The sequence below is a fragment of the Saimiri boliviensis genome, chromosome 1 (genome assembly GCF_048565385.1).
Source record: "Saimiri boliviensis isolate mSaiBol1 chromosome 1, mSaiBol1.pri, whole genome shotgun sequence".
In the NCBI taxonomy this organism is placed as follows: Eukaryota; Metazoa; Chordata; class Mammalia; order Primates; family Cebidae; genus Saimiri; species Saimiri boliviensis.
The window spans coordinates 290,583,952-290,609,532 of NC_133449.1; the positions used below are offsets into that span (position 1 = coordinate 290,583,952).

A 25,581-nucleotide genomic window follows, 5' to 3' on the forward strand; every position below is an offset into this window, starting at 1 on the left:
TAAAGCATTTTCAGTAATGCTGCTGCCACTAAAATGGTGTTTTTGTCGTGAACTCTGCATGTCTCATTGTACGATACTCTTGCTAATGTAAAGAAAGATAAAGCAATTCTAAATGCTGATAAACTTATAGTAAGTATTTTTAGATATGTAAAGAGCTGTTAAGGACTGTTGTGAGTTAGGACTTTCAAAGTCATAAAATGATACATTTCAAAACATTTACATCAGCAAATTTTTAGAAATGAGTGAAAATCTATTTTCCCAAATGACAGGTGTTTATTTTTCTTAGCTACTATGTCACTTAATTGAAATTCTGAGTATAAACTTTACAAGACGAATTTCCTATTTACATACATATAATTTGCCCTTCCCCCAGTAATTGATCATTTTGCTAAAGTTTTTCGTTAACGATTAGGTCATAGCTGTCATAAGGACCATTCATTTATTCTTTTCCCAAACTATTTGCCAAGGTGTCCCAGGGTAACACAGGAAACTCAAGGGATTCTGAGGGATAGTTTAAATCTTCAACATAAATACAGTATCTTAAAACCAGATGGAAACATGAGCTCCATTAGTTCAGTTTCAAAATCCATTTGTACCACATTCCTTTTGATGATGTCATCACTTTGCATACCTCAGTTTTCAGAGGTTTTTCTGATATAAAGCAAGTATTAATGAAAATCAGCATAGGAGAGGATATAAAGATGACATTGTCTGCTTCCATTTTGAGAAGCTGTGCAGTGCCCCAAAGCACTGATATGTTAGGATGTAGATAATTCTTTTTTTTTTTTTTTTTTTGAGACAAAGTCTTGTTCTGTTGCCTGGGTGGAGTGCAGTTGCAGTCTCCGCTCACTGCAACATCTGCCTCCTGGGTTCAAGCAATTCTCCTGCCTCCACCTCCCAAGTAGCTGGGACTACAGGCATGCACCACCATACGCAGCTAATTTTTTGTATTTTAGTAAAGATGGGGTTTCACCATGTTGTGCAGAATGGTCTCGATCTCCTGACCTTATTGACCTTATGATCTTCCCATCTCAGCCTCCATAAAGTGCTGGGATTACGGATGTGAGCCACTGCACTCGGCCAGGATGTGGATAATTCTTAAGTTGTTCAGACCTAAGGACTTAATAAATGGAACTGTCAGGCATTTATTTTGGCCCGGGGGGGTACATCCTGTGAAATTTCAAGAGGTTTGTGAACCAATAAAGTTCAGGAAGCTCAAGTTCTATAAAGTCAAGCAGACAAAACCCTCCAGCCAATTACTGTATCCAGTCGCACAGTAATTGGCTGGAGTGTTTTCTCACAAAGAAAATATATTTAATTTATAAAAAATAAATCTGTATAACACTTACATAATAAACCAGTATTCTTAAAGACCCAAGTTCTTTTATTTTTTTCCTAGTGGCTTTAGTTTGCTGACATGGAAATAGAGCTTTAAAAATGCTTAATAAAGCAACCATCATTCTTAATTAGTTAAAAAAAATCATAGATGTAGCATGTGCATTTATTATTTGCATGAACAAAACTTTGTTTCTCTGCCACTTATTCTTTATGCTATAGTCACATCTCTTCCATATGCCCTGTGTACCTGTCTACCTCATTTTAAATTATAAAGGTCTATGGGCTGGGTGCAGTAGCTCATGCATGTAATCCAAGCACTTTGGGAGGCTGAGAGGAAGGCTCACTTGAGCCCAGGAGTTGGGGACCAACCTGAGCAATGTAGCAATACCCTGTCTGTACAGAACTTTAAAAACTAGCTGAGTGTGCTGGTGCGTGCCTGTAGTACTAGCTACTTGGGAGGCTGAGACAGGAGGATTACTTGAGCCCAGGAGTTCGAGGCTACAGTGAGCTATGATCACACCACTGTACTCCAGCCTGGGCAACAGAGCAAGATCCCGTCTCTAAAAAAAATAAAATTATAGAGATTTATGGGCCCAATAGAAGATAACACCTTTTAAATTCACTGCAAACTTTCAATTTTCAAATAATTGTACACATTCTACTTAGAATTGGGCAGACACTGAAGTAAGAAAAAGGCTAGACTAAGACTTTGTCAGTGGACAGAAGTCAAAGGTAATTGGGTACCATCATCTTGAGGTCCATATTATTTTTTTATTATGATTGCACTTGAAAACAAAACTTGCTTATCTCTTCAGTTGTACAGATACAGGATCATCCCAAGACAATGACCTGTAGTTGGGCCTTGCCACATGCCTTTCACCCATGGTCCATTGTTGGTTATTTTATTCAAACTGAAGGGTGAAAATATTCTCCACATTTTATATTTAAAGAAATGCAGACAGTGGAAATGGAGGTAAGTTAATTGTTTTATAGCAAAAGTACTGTGAAATATGATTAAAGAAAATGCCTATGGAATTGCTTTGCTTTTAATGTCTAGTAATGAGAAATAATTATGAATGGACACGCAGATACTATAGCCTTTTTATCCTCATATTAAGACTATGCCCAAATATTCATAAGTTCTTTAAAATTTCTTTAAGGACAAAGTGAAGCAATACACATTGATGAGTGTATTTTGGTTGTTTTTTAACATGGACAGTAATAACTGTAGATCTAATTAAATGGCTTTAGGTTTTGGGGTTTTTTTGTTTTTGTTTTATTCTAGCACCTCAAGAACAACACTCAAAAGCTTTCCTTCCATTCCTAATGTATTTTGGGTTAAAACAATGTAATGTAATCCGTGAAGTCGTTTCTCAAAAACTATACTGAAGTGTATATTCAACTATGAATATGGATGGCAAATATGGATGCAAAATACGATGGCCCCTCAAACCACAAAAATGACCACACAACTCACAGTAGCCTGGCTGATATGAATGACTGCTTCTTCTTAGCCAATCACACGTTGAGCACTGCTTTGTTATTTTCCCCTTCTAGATAAGATTCCTCAAGATGCCCAGTCACAGAATGTCCCCTACATCCTGGTAGCACCTAATCCAGAACAAAGCCTTGCTCCTTTGAGTCTTCCCCACCACACCCAACACAAGTCAAATCTTGTCAGTCTGTTCAACAGCCTCTTGCCAAAATGTCCCATGGTTCCCCGTGGTGTGAGCATTTCTTGTTGTGAGCAAGAAGCCCAACTTGGTTCAGCCACAGGTATGATCCTGATGTCCTCGGTTGGATGGCAGTGACATGGCTAGCAGCTTGTTTCTGAAGTTCACTCTTCCTGAATGCCATGCCACATGCCCTCTTCCTACTTAGATAACAGGTCTTTTCTTCTAGACAGTTCTCCTCCCAGTGTGTTGCCCATATAATCTAAGGGCAGGAACCAGTGTTTGGTACTAGAGGCTGAGAGTTTTGGAGACCAGAGTGACCAGATATTAGATCAAATTAGACCACATTTTGTTAGATCCTGTTAAGATTTTCTTTAGAGGAAGTATCTCTGCTCAATATTATCTGAGATAAATTAACGTGGCCTTCTTTGAAGAACTAAGATGAGGCAATGAAGACAAAAATCAAAACTGGATGTCGTTAAATGATGTTCTAATCAAGACTAGACTCTGGTAAACCATCAGCCCCAAAAGTGTATGTTCATGGTCACATTATAAAGACACTGTGAGAGGTGCCTTTGGGACAAGTTCTCACTTCCAAAAGCACAGAGCTTAGAGGGGAATACCCAAAGACAGTGTTCTTGTAGTTAGAATGCATCTACCTGTATCATCGTCGCTTCTATCAGAAGTTAAGTTTTCGTAAAGAGATTCATCAAGTGCACCATTTGTATTTTTTACAGTGACAGCTGTCAAATGGTATGGTTACCTGATATATAAGAAAACGTGCTCTTGTCCTATGGTTTATACACAGTATATTTTAAGTTTATATATCAAGTTTCCTTGAATATATATAATATATGTATATATACATCATATGTATGTATATGTACACACGTAATATGTATTATACATATATAATGTCTACACACTATTATACACGTATGTCTGCACACATACACATGTGCACACAGGCACACATATATGTGATATATATATATGTATGTATAATAAAACATTTTGGTGACCAAGGCCTTTGTGGTTTTCTCAAATTCTAATCTAATCCTGAGGCAAAATTCTGATCTTATCCTGATATCGACAAAGTAAAAACCACTGCTCAAATGTTCGTAAATCACGCACTTCTAATCCGGGTATCTTGGACATCAAATCCCTTCCGTCTTATTTCTTCTCCATGTTCACAGGTCAAGGTGATTTTCTAAGAAACATCACCGTCTGTTATTTTTTTTTTTTTGTAAAGTAAAAAGGTGTAAAATTAAAAATAAAAAAACCCAGTCATTTAGCTAATTAGTTGCAGAGTACACCCAAATACTCAAGCTCTTGACTCTCTGTGAGTTAAACTTTCTGAGGCACCTCGCTGCCTTTCTGTTTAGAGAACAGGGTAGTAGATGACTAAATGGACAGAAGAGAGAGACAGAAAGAGAAAGCAGAGCCTGAGTGTGGGGAAAAGCAAGGGCAGAGCAGTGTTCTAGCATGTCAGATACATGTATCTACACACAGATACATTTCTCTTTCTCTCTGTGGCCTGGGGGTTGGAGACCCTTTTTTTTTTCCTTTTAAAAAAAAAAAAGAAGAAGAAAGAGAAAAAAAGAAAAAGAAAAAAAAAGAATGAAGGAAAGGAAGAAAGAGGAAGAGGAAGAGGGAGAGAGAACGGGGGTGTTGCTTTATTGCCCGGGCTAGAATGCAGTCTAAAAATGGGTATGCCTATAATTGTGCTTAATAATAGAGACATAAAAAATTGTTAATTTTGAAATAGATATATAGTGATGAACATAAACATTTCCTGTAAAGTCATCATGCTTTACAAGGTCAGGTTTATAGAGACGAATTTGTACTTTTTCCCTTGGTGTGTTATCACCAGACAGAACCTGTTAGAATTTCCAGGGCAACTAAATTCTTATATGTTTGAGGTTAGTTTTTCATTTTGGAGCATATTTTTATTGAAAAATCTAGTTGCATTAACGGATGAATAAATTACTGGTTTAAAGTTAATTGGGTATTGCATAGGTATTATGACATAATTGATGATATCCACTGTAATCTAATGGTCTTTGAGAATATTTATGTCTTCAAAGGACCTAAATATTCTATAGAGAAGCCAAAATTTGTTAATATTTAAGCTACATGTAATTAAATATAAATAATAACACAAATTGGGGCTAATCATTTTACATTATTACTCGCCCCCAACTTCTAATAAATTGAATCCAGAAAAGCAGCCCATTGCTTGACTAAGATTTACATAAGGCACTTAGAACCCATAACAGTTCAGAGATAGCCCGTTTTCTCGTCATTGTACTGTTTCTCTCTCTTCACTTTACCAGCCAGTAGAACACTTGCTAGTTGAAATAGTTCCTCCTAATTCTGAAACAAGAGGTCCCAATCCCCACAAGGTAGCCTTGCCTGACCAACCTGCGGTGGGCTCAGGTCCCCAGTGCTGTGGGTGGGAGGAGAGGAGTGGGCTTCTCAGAGGCACCCACAGAGGGCCTCCTTCTTTCCTCACCCTCATGCACCCCTCTAGGAATTCCTGCAGCCTCTGCCTTCAGAGGGCACCCAGACTGCCTGCACTTTTCAGCACCCTCTGTCCCCGCTGGGGCCACTGCTGCCCCTACTGCTCTTTGCTCCCAGCCCACCCCGCCCCTCAGAATCTGTTCTCAACCCAGCATCCAGCGGGGGCCTTTTCCAGAACTCAGCTTCATCCAGGTATCATTAATACACAAGAAGTGCACGATTTTAGACCTGCAATTTATGAGTTCAGCATGCAAGGATCCAGGCAGCCACCATCAAAGTGATCCTTTAAGAATGTGAGTCAGATCCCGGCGTTCCAGCGGCTTTCCTCTCTCTTAGAGCAGAAGCCAGAGGCCTGCGACGGCGGACACATCAGGGCCCCCTGTTGGTCTCCCAGCAGGACCTGGGACTCACTTTACTTCACCCTCTGACCTTCTTCCCTCTTGTCTGACATGCCAGGCATGCTCCTGCCTCAGGGACTTGTTACTCTCATTTTCCTGTTCTGGAATGTTCTCTCCACTCAGCTCCAGTGACACCTTCTCAGAGCAGTCTCCCCTGGCCTCTGTATTTATAATAACTACTCCTACCCCCCACACCACTCACCTACAGACACACAGACTGCCACGTCCCTGTCTCTAGTTGGCTTTATTTTCCCATCCCACCTGTATGAGTTTCCTGGTGGTGGCCATAACAAGGCACCACCAATTGGGTGGCCTAAAACAAAAGAAATGGATTCTGCCAGCGTTCGAGAGGCCTGAAGAACAAAATCATGCATCAGCAGCATAGTGTCTCTCCAGAGGCGCTGAGGGAGAGTCCTGGCTCCATTCTCACTTCCGGTGGTGCCAGAATCCTCGGCTTCCCTGGGCTTGTGGCTGCGTCACTCCAGCCTCTGCTGTCATCTTCTCATTGCCTCTCTCTCTGTCCGTGTCTTCTGACTCTTATGAGGACACTCTCTTTTGACTTAGGGGTCATCCCAATCCAGTATGATCTCATTTCCATCCTTACCTCAATTACATTTACAAAGACCATATTTCCAAGTAAGATCAAGTTCTAAGGTTCCAGGTGGACATGAATTTTGGGAGACACTGTTCCACCCCTTATATATGTATTACTATCTGACAAATAATACATTCTGTTCTTTTAATAATTTTAATGACCAGTGACCAATCAAAAGTCAGCTCCCAAAAATAGGAACCTTTGCTCCATTCAACAGTGTATTCCACTGAGCAGACACATGGTGGCCCTCCAGTACTGACTGGAGGAGTGAGAGGGTTCCTGATGGAATCCTTAGACAAAGCAGGCAGGCAGGCAGCCTACAGGAAAATGGCAAGAGGTGAAAGGTACTGAGCCCTACTGAAATAAACTGAAGCTCAGGGAAGTTGCATTTCCAACTCTTAGATGAACGAGAGGTGGTCAGGAAGTCAGAGCTGATCCATGGAAGAGTCAGCCTCATAATCAAAGACACATTGAAGACTCTTTGAATTGGAATCAGAGGTGGTACTTGACCTCTCTCACCTTCTTGCCTTGGTGGGGTGGTCTCTTTACAGGCTTAAAAGGGCCATGCCCTGAGGTCAGATGGGCTTCTGTATTAGACTCCTGCTGCTGCTGCTAATACAGATTAACACAAAACTGGTGACTTAAAACACCATACATTTATCCTTGTGTCATTCTGGAGGCCAGAAGTCCAGCAGCAAGTTCATTGTGTCACAGTCAAGGTGTCTGTACAGCCAGGCTCCTTTTAGAGATTCTAGGGAAACTGCCCTGGCCTTTTCCAGCTTGTAGAGCTGCATTCCTTGCACCCCTTGGCTCGTGGCCCCCTCCTCCATGCCCAACACAGTAGCATGGCCCCATGCATCAGTGTTACATTGCCCTCTTCTTCGTCCAGTCTCCCTCTGCCTCCTTCTGATGACACTTATGATGGCATTTAGGGCCCACTGGGTAACTGAGGATAATTTTCCATCTCAGGATACTGACTCACATCTGCAAAGTCCATGTGGCCGTAGAAGGCAGCATTAGCAGGTTCTAGGGACTAGGACCTGGATAACGTTGGGGGCCACTATTCAGCCTCCCCCAGTGTCCTAACCAGAGTCTTATCACAAATATAGGGGCAGGTAGAAAAGGCCTCAGATCCCTACCCACTAATTTCCCAGTGGGGATTCTGTCCTTTCACTGAACAAACAGGAATAGCCCCTTCTCTCCTCTGTTAATTTCTCTCCTGTTGCTAGTGCTACTTGTAAGGAAATAATCAAATCTGAAGCAAATCAGACATGAAAGATGACCCTGTGTTTATAACATTTGAATTCTCTCTTTTTTGTTTGCTTTTTTTTTTTCATTTCTGTTTTATCATCTTATCTCATATGTGGTTTGTCTGAGTTGCCTCAATCTTTTGTGAAAATGTAGGTAAAATTAATATGAGAATTTTCATATGAGAAGGAAATTATCTGTTTGGAGGGAGGAGCTGCTGGTTGGGTCGTCCCAGAACACCTTCTAGTTCCCCTTTTCACTGGAGAAGCTTGAGCACATCTCCAGAGAGATCGGTGGCTGCTCCATCATGGGGCCAGGACCAGAAATCATGGTTGAGAGGATTAATGTTTATGATACAGTTTGGGGAGTTAATTTTTCTTGCATATAAATCTTAGAGAAAGCCATTTCTTCCTTAAAAATGGTATAACCATTGAGCTTGATTTCCAGCACTAGTCATAATTTTCATCCTATGGTTTATATAAAAGCCAAGTTGGTGTTTTGAAAGAAGTGTGATGAAATGTATAGGGCAGGCTGGGCACCGTGGCTCATGCCTGTAGTCAGCACTTTGGGAGGCTGAGATGGGTGGATCATTTGAGGTCAGGAGTTCAAGACCAGCCTGGCCAATTTGGCAAAACCCCATCTCTACTGAAAGGACAAAAATTAGCCAGGTGTGGTGGCGAGCGCCAGTAATCCCAGCTACTTGGGCAGTTGAGGCAGGAGAATCACTTAAATCCGGGAGGTGGAGGCAGCAGTGAGCTGAGATTGCACCACCGCACTCCAGCCTGGGCAACAGAGTGAGACTGCCTCAAAAATAAAAACTAAAAATTGTATAGGGCAGCTTTTTGTTTTTAGTTAAAAACTATCCAGGAATGAAAATTAAGATATGAATACCTTTATATGTTTATTGTTGGCTAAATTCTCTTTGGTCAACAAGAATGTAAATATCTCTGTTTTGTTCTTTAAAGAATCTATCTAACTTTCTTATAACCATCACCCCTGCACTCTTCCGACTGTATCATCAAGACCAAATGAAAAACAAAATCCTCTACTTCCTCATGTCTCAAAATATGGAAGTCAAAATTGGTACGGTCTTTAAAACTTTTTGAGTTCAGCGTTTCTAAAGGATTAAAATTATCATACGTTTTAATAATGTCCACACAACTCTGCCCTCAATGGAAATAGTTTAGATAGCAATCGAAGTGAGCCACAACCACCACCTTAAAACTTTGCTGTAAATATTTTGGAATTGCGAGGATGCTGGTTGTCCTGGGACCCTGGTCACTGGGGAAGCTTGATAAGATATTGTGACGATGCATCAACTTTTTGATTTCGGTACCAGCAGAACATAGTCACGCACGGTTGAACGTCGTCATGAACTGTTGAACACGGTAGCAAACCGTTGCTGTTTAGCTCTGTGCTGAGCACTGTGGTTTTAACAACTCAGATAGTCCATGTAAGAGTGAGGATTTAGTCACAATATTGTGGGCCTGTGTGACAAGTTTTAATGGAGAAAAGGTTACATTTGCATATCTCCAGTTCCATTAACATTTCTAAAGTGAAGCCCAGTCACAAAGGAGAGTTTGGCTTCTATGGGAGATTGTAGAGGGTTCTTATTTCTCCTCGTCTTAGTTCTTTACAACACCTGACATTTCTAGAGAGCCCATGCTAGGTGCCAACCGCTGCTCTAAAAGGCTCACATATAGTATTTCTAATCATCTCAATAATACTCTCAGGTAGAAATTATTATCTCAGTGGGACAGATGGACTCAATGTTCATTTACACAGTGAGCACCTCCCTGCCAGCCAGCAAGGCTCAGACCCAAGCCAAGGCTTCAGAGACAGTTAACAGTGGAGCAGGATTCGAACCAGGTCTGGTTGCATCCAAAGAATGTTGCCCACTCTAGCACACGGCTTCCAAAGAGGGGTTAGGAAGAAAGGAAACTGTTTTGAAAGGGCAATTTTACTACCAGCTAAAGCAGTGTCTCCCTTTACACTTAGAGTTCTTCAAATAAGTATGATATCTAAATGAATACTTACCAGGGAGAGATTATAAGGTTTATAAAACCGTAAGTGGTACTACATAGATTTTAAGGAGAAATAATCCTTTGTATGTCTTATAGTAAAAATTACTAGAAAACATCTAGCTCTTAGTACTTTATCAAGCACTTTCATATATATTATTTTATGTTGGCATTTTAAGAGAAATGCTGTAAAATAGGTGGTATTATTCTTTATATTTTGATCCATGGAAACCAAGGCCAGCAAGGTCTAAAGGACTGTCCTGTATTTATGGGATAAAGGGAAGAGAGCCAGATGTTCACATTCTGAACTCCTTGACAGTTATTCTGATGCCAAATCCTTATTCTAGTACAGCAGTCAAGGAGGGAAAGATTTACAACATGCTTGCTCAACAAAACTGATCAAACACAGTGCATGTTGAGACCAGAGCTTCTCAACTCAGGCTCTGGTGGCATTTGGGGACCAATAATTCTTTGTTGTAGGGACTGTCCTGTGCACTGCTTAAGGCTGGCTGCTGCCCTGGAGCACCTTCCAGAGGGTGACAACCAAAACTGTCTTTAGGCATTGCCAAATGTCCTCAGAGGGACACTGTTTTGGACATTATTGCTTCTTTAGACGTTGTCTTAAAAAAATCACTGTTTTAGACATTATTTCAAGAGAATGATTAGAGCAGGCAACGTAGTTTTCTGGCTACATTTATGCATCCAAGAGGCGACAACTAGCATTTTACTCTAGCTCCATCTCTTCAGTTCCGTAACACCTTAAGCTGCCTCTTCTGTAAAATGAGAATAAGCCACACAATGTTCATTAAGGTTTAGGTCATTAAAGAGTGTGACCAGAGAACTGTGGCCACTGACTTTTAGTATGTAATCACCTTATTACTGGAGATGATTATGCTGACTGTTGCATAATTCTGAACAAATCTTATTCCCTTTCTTTTTCACAATACTATCCACTGACCAGGTCCAGATTTTTTTGTATTTGAATGAAAGGTCTTTCATGATCTCATCTCAAACTTGCTTTCTAGCCCCTGCTCTAACTCCCACTCTTGCCAAGCAGCCCTCCCCTGGGAGGCCCCCATCCCGTTCACAGCCATGCCTCACAGTGGCTCACCTTTCCCAAACAACCCCTCCTGTGACGTCACACCTTTGCAGAGGCTGTTCCCTCCTCTGCTGTTTGTTCGTTCCAGAACTTTTTTGTCTTGCAAGATTTTCTTTGTCCTTAAGGATTAAGACCTTATGTGAAGAAACCACACTAGACACTGAATTCTGGCCAAAATGATTCGAACAGATGATTTCCTCCAGGCCTGCCGCTATTTCTCTGGGGTATACTCCATGATCAACAAAATGAAAACCAAACTGAATCTCATCTAAGTGAAACAAAACTGTTATAGAGGAAGAGCCTTGGAGATAAATCATTCCCCCAGACTCTCTGCTGGAGGGTGCTCTTTTAGCATCTATTTTGTGAAATTGAGGAGAACACTGGAAAAGATTAGTCTTTTCTTAGAGGGCAACTGCTGCAGTGACTGCATCCCAAGGGACCGCCAGTTAGAATAAACCAGCAGTCAACTGCCTAGAGACACAATATCTCCAACACAATTTCTGGGAAGCTGGTTTAAGGCCTAGGGATTTGAACACTAACTTACATTCACCTTCCAGTCTCGTCTGGCTTTGTGATCTGGACTTTTTCTCCTTCATCCACTTCCCCTGTGCCCCCGAGGTGCCCCACAAATGTTGCACCCTAACATCACCCTCACAGATTGTTGTCTAAGCAGAGTGGGAAGCCACTGGAGCGTCTAAGCCATGGAGTTGGGAGACGTAATGGATACACAGAGAAGGCTGCTCAGGTTAGCAGCATGGAGAATGTCTCCTCTTGTGTGTCTGTGTGTGTTGGGTGTTGAGTATATGTTGGGTGTATATGAGCATTTTGGGTATGTGAGTATCTGTGTGTTGGGTGTGTGTATTTTGTGTGTATGCATGTGTTGGGTGTGTGTATGTTGGGTGTGTGTGTGTTGTATAAGTGTGTGTTGGGCGTGTGTTGGATGTGTATGTGTTGGGTGTGTATATGTGTATTGGGTGTGTGTGTTGTATGTGTGTGTTTGTTGGAGGTATGTGTGCTGAGCTGTGTGTGTGTGTGTGCTGTGCTGTGTGTGTGTGTGTGTGTTGGGTGTTGAGTGTATATTGGGTGTATATGAGCATCTTGGGTATGAGTATCTATCTGTGTGTTGGGTGTGTGTATTTTGTGTGTATGCATGTGTTGGGTGTGTGTATGTTGGGTGTGTGTGTGTTGTATAAGTGTGTGTTGGGGGTGTGTGTTGGATGTGTATGTGTTGGGTGTGTATATGTGTATTGGGTGTGTGTGTTGTATGTGTGTGTTTGTTGGGGGTGTGTGTGCGCTGTGTGTGTGTGTTGGGTGTTGAGTGTATATTGAGTGTATATGAGCGTTTTGGGTATGTGAGTATCTATGTGTTGAGTATGTGTATTTTGTGTGTATGCATGTGTCGGGTGTGTGTATGTTGGGTGTGTGTGTGTTGTATAAGTGTGTGTTGGGTGTGTGTGTTGGATGTGTATCTGTTATGTGTGTATATGTGTATTGGGTGTGTGTGTTGTATGTGTGTGTTTGTTGGGGGTGTGTGCTGTGTGTGTGTGTGTGTGTTGGGTGTTGAGTGTATATTGGGTATATATGAGCGTTTTGGGTATGTGAGTATCTGCGTGTTGGGTGTGTGTATTTTGTGTGTATGCATGCGTTGAGTGTGTGTATGTTGGGTGTGTGTGTGTTGTATAAGTGTGTGTTGGGCATGTGTGTTGGATGTGTATGTGTTGGGTGTGTATATGTGTATTGGGTGTGTGTGTTGTATGTGTGTGTTTGTTGGGGGTGTGTGCTGTGTGTGTGTGTGTGTGTGTTGGGTGTTGAGTGTATATTGGGTATATATGAGTGTTTTGGGTATGTGAGTATCTACGTGTTGGGTGTGTGTATTTTGTGTGTATGCATGTGTTGGGTGTGTGTATGTTGTGTGTGTGTGTTGTATAAGTGTGTGTTGGGCGTGTGTGTTGGATGTGTATGTGTTGGGTGTGTATATGTGTATTGGGTGTGTGTGTTGTATGTGTGTGTTTGTTGGGGGGGTGTGTGCTCTGTGTGTGTGTGTTGTATGTGTGTGTTTGTTGGGGGGGTGTGTGCTCTGTGTGTGTGTGTGTGTGTGTGTGTGTGTGTTGGGTGGTTACTCTAGAAATGACTCTTGCTCTTCTGAGAGTCACTGGTAGAACTGCAGAAACACTGTCCCAGTCCAACACTTTCTTCACTCCTTGGCACGTTCATTCTTTCAAACACATTTATGTGGACTCTCTTTGGTGTCAGGGAGACCTGTAGGAGCCAGCTGACAAAGATGACCAGGAGAGTCATGGCCCTGGCCTCAGAGCCTAACAGAGTGAAGCAAGAGGTGGTCACCTCATGTCCACAGCATGACTGTGTCATCCTCCACTGGGCACTGCATGGTTACGAGTTGGGGAGGGATTCCCTGAGGAAGTCATAAAGAGCCTAAGGCCCCGAGTTTGAGTGAGAAGCCACTGAGCCAGGCAGGCCAGGTGACAGGAGGACAAGAACGGGGCAGGCCAGGGCCAGGCAGGAGCCTGCGAGGCAGGAGTGAGCAGGCCCAGCAAGACCTCCAAGGTCATGGGAGTATCTTAGACTCTCAAGGACAGTGGGAGCCACTGAGGGGTGTGGAGCTAAAGTGGCACAATCACGTGTGTGTGTCTGCGTGTTTAAATGCCTCAAGTGGGAAGCGGAGATTGGGAGGTGGGAGGAAATTTACAGGTCAGCAGAGTGAAGGTGAGGTACAAGGTTCTGAGGGAGCGGAAGTGGGAATGGAAGGGATGCTTGGGATTCCAGAGGTTTGGGGGTTGGGGACAGAGCAGAGCTGGCAACAGCCTTTCTTTTGACCTAGCGTGAGGGATGTGGATCTCTTCTGCACTCATGACTCTTTGGAATGTCCCTCCTTCCTGTCTGAGCAGTGTGTGTGCAAGTGCATGTGCACGGGTGCATGTATGTGTGCCAAGAGTCCCTAAGTCTGTTCCTAGCATTCTTGTTCAAAAGGTGCATCTGGCATATGCCTTGTAAGCCATCACCTAATAGAGCAATTACTGACTAGTTAATAAAATAGATGGAAAGGAATTCTTTACTAATTGCTTTCTGAAAGCATAGGCTTACCTGAATCCATCTTAGCCATCCAGTGTCTCTACACTTCTAATTTTAATTTACAGGTATTTAGTAGATTTTGGTTCAATTTACCTAAAGAATATAATTATATAAGGCTACTCTTATTAAAAGAACTGTGCTATCTTAGCGTTGCAGACATGGTTTAGAATAATGAAACAAAAGGAAATTAACTTTAAAAGAAAAACAGGCTTTACGTTTTTAATTCTATGATTGTTTGCTACTGTGATCACTTAACTAAGAAGGATTGAATAGTTTGTTCGTTATCAGCAATCACTTAAGTAGGTTTCTTCGCAAGTATATTATTATACTGTATGTCTTTCTGAGTATGCATATATATTTATATATAAAAAGAGAGCTGTCTGATTGTATGTAAATGTATAAAATGCTTACTGCACATTAAATAGAACGCCTTATCCTTCCAATAAAAACTAAGCCACTTCAAGAAGTATTCTATTTCATATTGTATTCACTTGCTTATAAAGGAAACACCAACATGTTTCAAGGTTTGCTTGACAACCTCTACCAGTTGTGATAAAGGAAAGATAAAGAGAAGAGGTTAGAATCTCTGAGGACACTTTTAACCTTTGTCTGTTCCTTCTCTGTCCCATTTTTCATGTCTCCTCTTCCCAGATGACAGCATCGACCTGGCATCAACAGGATGTATGCTTTTGAGTTGTTTGCAAAACTGGCTCATTCCTCTTCCTGCCTATCCTTTGGATAAATAGTGCCCTTTGGTGGCTTGTGGGGTCAAGTTTTTACCTGTGGTCTTGCAGTTGCTATTTTATTTCTCTGTTAAAAATTGGTTCCCGGCTGCAGGGATAGAATTCATACAGTTGGTCCTGTTAGCAGCATGTCTAACCGGCTGAGCAGAGATTTAATAAAATAACATTTCTTTGTATGACAGTACAATCAAGGTGATGTTTTAAAATGGACTTAAATATTTTAGAGCATATTGCTTAAGATGACAGCCAGCTTCTTAGAGTAGCTCAGAGGTAAAAAGGAGGAGACAGGAAAAAAAAAATATGTGCAGTGCATGAAATGTATTAACATTTTGCAAATAAGCCTAACTTTTTAAATAAATAATTTCCTTTTATAAAGTCATTTTTGATTCCCAAAGAATCATGTAGGGCATCTGTCTATTTTTAAAGAAGAGATTATGAAAATAACAGTAATAAAAATAGTAATACCAACATTGGCTGCTATCACAACATTTTGGATTGGACTCATCCAATTCTGTTTTCTCTTGTCTGATAATTTCGCTAAATGATGTACCTGAATCAGACTGTTGAAACAATATACTAGAATAGATATGACCTCTATATATGATCCATTTAAGATGGTCGTGGTGACACATGTTTGTAATCCCAGCTATTTGGGAGGCTGAAGTGGGAGGATCACTTCCGAGCTCAGGAGTTTGAGGCTGCAGTGAGCTATAATTACACCACTGCACTCCAGCCTGGGTGACACAGTAAGACCCTGTCTCTAAAATAAAATTATAAATAAATAAAGGAATAATTCACTTAAGCCCAAATGAAAATGTATATATTAAAATCATATGCTATAATAGGTTATTTTTTCATAATCTTTATTAGCATGTAACTTCAGCTGACAGATTGCTCTGTATATGTAATCTATATAATCAATCTGTGTAGTGTACACATGTATGCACTTGAAAACTATTTACTCAAGGAAATCTCTTCCAAATCCTCTTACGTGGATCTGCGTGTAAGAAAACCAGAACAGTCATTTGTGAAATGTTTTCTTATAAACTCTTAAGAAATTTCATACATGAGCTAACCATATGTTACCAGTGTGGAAGGATTTCTCTCTCATGTTCTCCCACCTTCTTTTGTTCAGAGAATTTGGATGGAGAGACCCGGAACTGCCGGAAGTGATTCAGATGTTGCAACACCAGTTTCCCTCCGTCCAGTCTAATGCAGCAGCCTACCTGCAACACCTCTGCTTTGGAGACAACAAAATTAAAGCTGAGGCAAGTGCTCCTTGGATTCTGAAATCGATGGTGCCAGATCATAAGCACTTAGATCTTTTTAATGTTGACGGGGAAAAGAAGTAGTAGAACTGAAGTTACGCTTTTAAAATTTAGATCTATATGTATGACTAAAACAGAGCACGTTTCATCTAGTTAATTAGCATGCCTTTTTATGCATTCTCCCTTTTTTAGTATTTGAATACCAAGAACAGAGGACCAATGGTGTATGCTAGTTATCAATAGAGGCTGGATTGTCAGATGCCATACTTGAAATATGATTTGTCTTTCTCTTCGGATTCTTTCTTTGGGAGTTTTTTCTGCCCCTAAATCCTAAAGATATACTAGGAATCATTTGTTCTCTTTTCAAATCACAGTACAATTATTGCAGTCAGTATAAGCTATGACCTGTCTTTCCTGCAGAACTCATTGATAGGATAAGGACTGTAGGCACTAACTTGGCTTTGTGTTACAACCAAGTGTTTGGCACTATTTGCAAAGGAGTAGTGGATTAAATGTGGATATGTGTTCCATTAAGGAGGCTGTGGTTCATGTCCAATACATAAACAACTGCTAACATGCTCTTTGTTTTTGGAATACATAAAATGCATATGTTGTGCTGTGTGGTATTTTTGGAAAATCACAGTGGTCGCTGTAGCAAAATCTGACTTTTTTAGACAAGGGCCAGGCATTTGCATGTACGGAACAGAGTTATCAATTTTTTAAAAAAGATTTATGAACTATAATGAGTCATCTTCATGGCATGTAAGCAATTTTGGGGGCGAGGCTAAATTAGTTTAAGAGTAGAAAGAGAGATTTGAAGATGTAATTGCAATTTATTATAGATTTTGCTTGCTTGTGTTGGGATATACATAGCTTCATGGCTTTTTATTTTTTTCCACCTCTCTTCCCCTGGGCCTGCAAAGAACATGGGCCATTCTCATTCTTATCAAGGAAGTCCTAATTCTTTGTGCAATGAATACAAAGCAGTAGTTCTCAACCAGGTGTGATTTTGTCCCAAGGTACATTTGACATCTGGAGACATCTTTGGTTGTCATAGCTAAAGTTGGCTGTGGGTATCTCTAGTGTAAATTAGGGACGCTGCAAAACATTCCAGAAAGTGCAGGGCAGCCCCTCAAAGAGAATCGCCCAGCCCCAAATGTCAGCAGTGCCAAAGTTTAGTTATAGAGAAATATTGTCCATCTATGAAAAATTTTAAATGTGAAAAAATGCCAACTGTTAAAAAGACCTAAAAACTCATTAAAGTTTTGTGACTCCTGTCCCAAACAGATGTTAACCGAGTCATTCTCTATTTGTAATAGGGAAAAAAACAGCCATGAAACATGGAGGACAGATTCCTGACCAGGGGGTCACATACCATCATCATATGTTAATCTTTTTTTGAAGACCATAACTTTTTCGTTTTTGGAGACTATAACTTTGAGGGTTTCTCTAAAGGTCAGGAAAGTATTTCATTTCATTGTTAGAATGAATGATTCAAGAATGTTATGCCCCACCGAAGTGGGATGGACTCCCACCCAGAATTTGGTTTTTCTGATGCCGAGGTTGCTGGCATCACTTACACACCAAGAGAGCCTGAAAAGGTGCCACTCACACAGTGAGACCTTCTGGGTCAAGCACGGTGGCTCCTAGGCAGATCCCAAATTGGCTTCTGAAAGCTTTTGGAAAGGAAACTGGCATGGAGCTATTATGGTTGTAGGAGTGGGTTCTCACATGCAGATCGGGCCTTGTATGGTTTGAAACTCCTGTGGGTACCAAAAAATAAGCTCTTGAGTTTTATCTGCTTGCTCAGATGTGGGGCAGAGGAGGGAAGGGTAAGGCTTCAAAGCTATCAGAAGTCAAACATCAAGAGATGGAGTCAGACCCTATTTCTAGGAGTCACCCGGCCAGGTAGTACAGGCTTCATGGCCCAGGGAAGTCTTAGCTTGTGGTCTGCCTCTGTAAATGTGATCCATGGGCTGGCCTTGGGGCCTCTCAGTGGCAATGCCACCTGACAGAAGCTGTAGTGATAGAAGCTGTAGACTTGTTAGTGGCTACTCAGAATGACCCCTAGTGCATTGTGGTGAACACAGGCCTTGCAATGAAGGGGCAACCAGCACATGGGTCCTGGAGGATGGATGAGCTTCCCAGGCTGGCTTCCCTGCTTACCAGCTCAGTCACCTTGAACTACCTGATTATCCTCTGGGGCCTCTTTTCTAATGTTTAAAATGAAGATGCTGACACCTTCTCTTTAGAGTCTTTGTAAGAATTGAATGACTTAAAGAATGCAAACTGCTTAGTGGTGAAATGTGCATTCATCCACCTTCCTTTTGGCCAGGAACAGTTAAGACACTAAAGTTACTGTTTTATTTTATGTTTATTTCTGTGTGTCACTACTGTGTATACATGTGTCTCTTTGTGTACATGTGTCTGTGTCTGTGTTTCTGTGTGTGTATGTGTGTGTCCGTGTGTGTGTACATATGCGTGCTTCTGTTTATTTTTGGTATTTTGCTATGGGTGCCCTCAAGTCTGCCTGTATCACTTCTCACTGTTTGGGGTGGCCCCCAGCAACTGGCACTCCTAGCAGCTGTTCACGTTATCGATGGCAGCCCTACGTGCTACCTTCTAAAGGCTGCAAACACTGTCAGGGCCCGTGACAATGTTCCCAGGAGGTCTGGGAGGCTGGGTTGAGAAGGAAGGGAAGGGTGGTGTGTGATGGAGTACACACCCTGATCCCAAGTTGGCAAAATGAGATCGAAGTTAGCAAGTGTTAGCCAAAGGAACGAGGGAAGTGCAAAAGGCTTAAATAAAACAGAGTGAGCTTCCAGAGTTTCCCTTTCTTTCTCCCATTCAGTGTACATATGCACACACACACACACACACACACACACACACACACTCTCTCTCTCTCTCTCTTTCTCTCTAATAAGGATTCTACACAGATATATTTTGTTCTCTCATCCTAACTCCAAGACCAAAGTATTAGTAATTGCTTCTCCCTTTGTGACAGATGGCGGCCTATCGTGTTTTCATACACAGACATTGATTTTGGTGATTACCTGTTGTCCAAATACTAATCATGCAGGCACTAGCCTTTCCAAATTTACTCAGTCCTCTAGTCTTTCTATTGCATTTTATTGAACTGATTTAGCCCTTCAGTCTTCATTTCATTATTGGTATTGACTTTACTCACACAACGGGTAGGCCATTGAACGAAAGGCAAGTCTACATTTTCTATATGCAGAGGGTCATAAATCATGCCTTTCTTGTTCCTTATTCCTGTGCTTTGTACAGTTTTCATATAATAAAGCCAAGAACATCAGCTTTTTTTTTCAAAATGATACCAGATCTTCCATGTGTAATGTTGAGAATTTGCTTCTGTAAGTCGGCAGATAAAATCCTCATCCCTAACTTTTCCTACTGCTCTAGTGAACTTGGATTTAAGACCATCTTCTCAGTTTCCCTCTGTATTAGTCCATTCTCATTCTGCTATGAAGAAATATCCAAGACTGAGTCATTTATAAAGAAGAGAGGTTTAATGGACTCATGGTACTGCATGGCTAGTGAAGCTTCAGGAAATTTATAATCATAGCAGGAAGTGCCTCTTCACAGGGTGGCAGAAGAGAGAATGAGTACAAGCATGGGGAAATGGCAGACACTTAAAAAACCATCAGATCTCATGAGAACTCACTCATTCTCTTGAGAACAGCATGGGGGAAACCACCTCCATGTTCCAATTACCTCCATCTGGTCCCACCCTTGATATCTAGGGATTATTACAATTCAAGATGAGATTTGGGTGGGAACACAGAACCAAACCATATCACTCCACCCTTGGCCCCTCCCAAGTCTCATGTCCTCATGTCTTAAAACACAGTCATACTTTCCCAACAGTTCCCCAAAATCTTAACTCATTTCAGCATGAACCCAAAAGTCCAAATCCAAAGTCTCATCTGTGACAAGGCAAGTCTCTTCTACCTATGTACCTGTAAAATCAAACACAAGTTAGTTCCTTTCAAGATACAATGGAGGTACAGGCATTGGGTAGATAAAACCATTCTAAGTAGGAGCAGTTGGCCAAAACAAGGGGACTAGAGGCCCCATGCAAGCTTGAAATCCAATAGGGCAGTCATTAAACCTTAAAGTTCCAAAATGATCTCCTTTGACTCCATGTCTCACTTGCAAGTGACGCTAATACAAGAGATGGGTTCCCATGGCCTCAGGAAGCTCTGCCCCATGGCTCTGCAGGGTACAGCCCCCCTCCCAGCTGCTTTCACAGTCTGATGTTGAGTGTCTGCATCTTTTCCAGGCACATGGTTCAAGCTCTCAGTGGATCTACGATTCTGGGTCCTGAAGGATGGTAACCCTCTTCTCACAGCTCCACTAGGCAGTGCCCCAGTGGGGACTCTGTGTGGGGGCTCCAGCCCCACATTTGCCTTCCTTGCTGCCTTAGCAGAGGTTCTCCATAAAAGCTCCACCCTGCAACAAACATCTGCCTGGACATTCAGGCATTTCTACACAGCCTATGAAATCTAACCTTAGTTCTTGACTTTTTTGCACCTACAGGCTCAACACAACATGGAAGGCACCAAGGCTTGGGGCTCACACTTCTGAAGCAATGGCCTGAGCTACAGCTTGGCCCCTTTTAGCCATGGCTGGAGCTGAAACAGCTGGGATGCATGGCACCATGTGCTGATGCTGCACAGAGCAGGGAAACCCTGGGCCGAGCACACAAAACCATTTTTCCCTCCTAGGTGTCCAGGCCTGTGAAGGAAGTGAATGCTGTGAAGGTCTGTGACATTCCTTGCAGACTTTTCCCCATTGTCTTGGTGATTAACATTTGGCTTCTTGTTACTTGTGCAAATTTCTGCAGTGAGCTTGAATTTCTCCCCAGAAAATGTGTTTTCCTTTTCTATCACATTATCAGGCCAAACATTTTTCAAACTTTTATGCTTTGCTTCCTCTTGAATGATGGCTTAGAATATTCTTATGCCACATAGCCTAAATTATCTTTCTCAGTTTCAAAGTTCCACAGATCTTTAGGGCAGGGGCAAAATGCTACGTCTCTTTGCTAAAGCATAACAAGAGTCACCTTTGCTCCAATTCCCAAGATATTCCTATTTCTATCTGAGACCACCTCAGCCTGGACTTCACTGTCCATATCTCTACCAGCATTTTGGTCAAAGCCATTCAACAAGTCTCTAGGAAGTTCCAAACTTTCGCATATCTACCTGTCTTCTTTTGAGCCCTCCAAACTGTTCCAACCTCTGCCCATTACCCAGTTCCAGAGGTGCTTCCACATTCTTGGGTATCTTTACAGCAGCACCTAACTCCTGGTACCAATTTACTGTATTAGTTTATTTTCACACTGCTATGAAGACACACCCAAGACTGGGTAATTTATAAAGGAAAAAAGTTTAATTGACTCACACTTCCACAGTCCTGGAGAGGCCTCAGGAAACTTACAATCATGACAGAAGGCACCTCTTCACAGGGTAACAGGAAAGAGAATATACTCAAGCAAGGGAAATGCCAGATGCTCAGATCTCATGAGACTCACTCATTATCACAAGAACAGCATGGGGGAAACCACCCCTGTAATCAGATTCTCTCCACCTGGTCCTGCTTGTGACACATGGGGATTTTTACAATTCAAAGTGAGATTTAGGTGGGGACACAGAACCAGGCCATATCACCCTCCAAGCAGTGAGGTGGAACTGAGGAGGGACGGCTGGTGGGGTCTATCTCAGCAGTCTCCAGTGACTAAGGCAGAGTTTGCATTCTACTGAGTTCTCTGATCCAGGGTAAGACATTTAGCTTTAAATACTTTGTAGATCAGCAAGTATTTAAAAACTGAGATAGAGGTGTAGTCACATAGGCAGTAGTCAGGGCCAGATTGAGATAAGAGCAGAAGAAAAGCAGTTAATAAAAATTAAAGAGTATGGGAGAAGGAGAAGGAATAAAATGAGGGTTCCGGTGATTGCTGCAAACAGTAAGTTTGGGGGGGTCCATATTCATGGGATGATGAATATCTGAGATGGAGGTGGGTCTTCCCACTTTAAAGGGCACAGGCATGATTAGTGTGGATGGATAGCAGTACTGCTTGACCTATGTAAACTATACTGTTTCCCAGATTGTTGGGAATATCACCATAAATTAAGCTTTTAGATACAGAAATTATTAAACATGGAAACTTCCCCAAGTGTATGAACCATAAGCATCTTTTAGGAGGTATCTAAATGTCCCTGACTTTTGAGCATTTTTTAATAAATCCTTTCCTCATTCTTTTTGGAAACTCTCCTCAGTTAAGAATATTATGATTATTTCATTGATTTCATGCATTTCATGGGTTGTGAGGATTGTAGTTTATTTATGCTCATCCTACCTGAATTTTTACCCATTTTTTCCAATACACAAACTAGAGTTGGCATGCAGGTGGCACCTCCTTTTCACATACAGATGGTTTTATAAAAAGAGGAATACACACACACACACACACACACACACATATACACACTGTATGTCTGCATTCAAGGCATTATGTATCTTAGTGATTTAAAAGTGTTTGCACATTATCAAATGGCAAATAGGGATTATTTTTTAATGTTTAAATGTTTCTTTCTGGCTGGGCGTGGTGGCTTAAGCCTGTAATCCCAGCACTTTGGGAGGCTGAGGCGGGTGGATCACGAGGTCAAGAGATCGAGACCATCCTGGTCAACATGGTGGAACCCCATCTCTACTAAAAATACAAAAAATTAGCCGGACATGGTGGGGCGTGCCTGTAATCCCAGCTACTCAGGAGGCTGAGGCAGGAGAATTGCTTGAATCCAGGAGGCGGAGGTTGCGGTGAGCCGAGATGATGCCATTGCACTCCAGCCTGGGTAACAAGACCAAAACTCCATCTCAAAAAAAAAAAAAAGTTTCTTTCTGTATACTTACTTATTTTTAGAGATGAGGCCTCATTCTGTCACCAAGGCTGGAGTGCAGTGGTTGCAATCATAGCACACTGTAGCCTTGAACTCCTGGGCACAAGTGGTCCTCAGCCTTAACCTCCCAAGTAGCTGGGATTATAGGTGTGTGCCACCATGCCCAGAAAAATATTTTATTTTAAGTTAATAAATCAATTAATTTTTAAAAAATTTAAGTTAATCTAACAAAAATTATAAATGTTCAAATAATTTGAAAATGTATTTTCTTTACATGGAACCATCCTTATTAACATACCTCATTTTAAAACAACATACCTTATTTCAAAAATTCAAACTTTATTATATGACTTTATATGTGAGAAGGATTAACTTGTATTTTAAGGTTTTGACCTGATTACTTCTTGTTATATCAAAAAATAGCTTCAGCTATCTTTTTGAGGTGTTTAAAGAGATGTTTAAAGATCTTATATAGTAAACGTACTCAGGCCCAAGATAAGAAGTCTTGCTCTAAGAAATCAGTATCGATTTTATTTTTCTAACTCCCAATAATCTTTCCCAATTACCTTATCATCCTAACTGCTATAAAGCATTTTTGTACTTAATGAAATTTTCAGTTCTAGTGGAAAGCAAAAGAGTGTATTGATAGTTTGCTTTGTGTTAGTAGGAGGGCCCAAATATCAATAACATATAGATCCTATCTTTAAGGAATCTGGCTGGGTATGGTAGCTCATGCTGTAATCCAAGCACTTTGGGAGGCTGACATGGGAGGATTGCTTGAGCTCAGGAGTTCAAGGTTAGCATCAGCAACAAAGCCAGAGCCTGTCTCTACAAAAAATACAAAAATTAGCTGGGCATGGTGGTGCCCGCCTATAATCCCTGCTACCCAGGAGGCTGAGGCAGGAGGATATCTTGAGCCTGGGAGGACGAGGCTACAGTGAATGAAGATCGTGCCACTGTACTCCAGCCTGGGTGAAAGAGTGAGACTATCTCAGGAAAAAACTCCACAACCTACAGGACAGACAGTAAGTAAACAGGGCATTCTAATACCATGTGTTAGGCGTGATGGAGAGGTGAAGCCACAGCAAGAAACTGGGCATTCTTGGTTTTTTGTTTTTTTGAGACAGAGTCTTCTCTGTCTCCCAAACTAGAGTGCAGTGGCACATTATTGGCTCACTGCAACCTCCTGGTTCAAGTGATTCTTCTGCCTCAGCCTCCCAAGCAGCTAGGATTATAGGCATTCACCACCATGCCTGCCTAATTTTTGTGTTTTTAGTAGAGACGGGGTTTCATCATGTTGGCCAGGCTGGTCACAAACTCCTGACCCTCAGGTGATCCACCAGCCTTGGCCTCCCAAAGTGCTGGGATTACAGGTGTGAGCCACCATGCCCAGCTAACAGGGCATTCTAATACCATGTGTTAGGCATGATGAAGAGGTGAAGCCTCAGCTGGCGAGAGTCCTTACAAAATGCTTATGTCCCAGCCTTGCAGAGTCAGGGAAAGTGCCTGCCTCCTGCAGTGATGGCTATGCTAAGTCTTAAATCAGAATTTGCCAGAAAAATAAAACCTAAGGCATACCCACTTAGAATTGATGGAAGACAGCTCATATTTCCAGTTGTCTGTTTGTGTGTGTTTCTGTATGTCTAGACGAGTTTCAATATATTTACATCATTTATACTAATAATTTCTCTAAATTCGGATTACCTTTCTTTAAGAATAGAACATAGAAATGGATTTTTGTGTATAAAATATGCATACCTTCTTCCTCCCCTATAACTTTTATTTTATTCCAACAAATTTAGAACATTTCATCATTAAAAAAACGGAGACTTGTTCCTGTCTACTAGACTTAAAGTGTTTCATAATTTCTATTTTATTCTTAGTTCTTTCTGCCTCATACAGTTCATGTGAATATGCTATTCATCTTTTCAGTTGACTACCTTTGAATCATTTCTTCTATTTCTTTCATCATAAATTGTTTCACATTTTTGGAAAAAAGCCCATATTACATTGATTTGATATCAGTAGAGAGGATACCAATGAGCTTACAGCAAGGGCTCTGGAGCCAGGCTGCCTGCATTTGAACACTGGCTGCTGCACTTTGTAGCTTTGTGACCCTAAGCAAGTTGCTTTACCTTTCTGAGACTCAATCTCCCAGACTTTGAAACTACATGGAGACTCCATATCATGGCAAAGAGAATACCTGTAGACTGCCAGCATAGAGCAGGTGGCAAAGGAGTGTGAGTGTTGCAACATAAATAAGGAAATCTCTTTCTAACAGTTACATGTAAAACCAATTCCATAGTTTTATAGAGAGAATACTTCTATTGTTTGTCATCCACATTTTGAGATCTGCTATTGTCAGCAAAGGAAGTTGAACACACATGTCATGTGCATGGCTCTGTGCTAAGCTGCTGTTTTAACAACTAGATTCAACTACTGCCTTTTAGGAAGTCAGAATTAAAGAGCCACCTGCACACGCCAACATGAAACAACATATAGACCTAGATACTTGGTCTATTGATATGTGAAAGTAGAAATAATCAACAGATAATCATTGAGCAGCTATAAAGTTCCAGGCTCTGTTTTTGACATCAGTGATCCAGCAGTGAACAAAATAGACCCCCATGAATAGGGAAAAGCAACAGTAAACACATACAGG

At 41.4% G+C, this 25,581-nt stretch overlaps 1 protein-coding gene across 12 annotated transcripts in view; it reads left to right on the forward strand.

The window, feature by feature from the left end:
• The window catches only part of CTNND2 (catenin delta 2), a 937,699-nt gene that overhangs the window by 655,760 nt on the left and 256,358 nt on the right, over positions 1-25,581 (forward strand). For all 12 annotated transcript variants that reach the window (XM_039468167.2, XM_039468169.2, XM_039468187.2 and 9 more), the window contains one exon: positions 15,864-15,996. In XM_039468167.2, the coding sequence (XP_039324101.1) occupies positions 15,864-15,996 (133 nt within the window). The remainder of the gene's footprint in view (positions 1-15,863; positions 15,997-25,581) is intronic.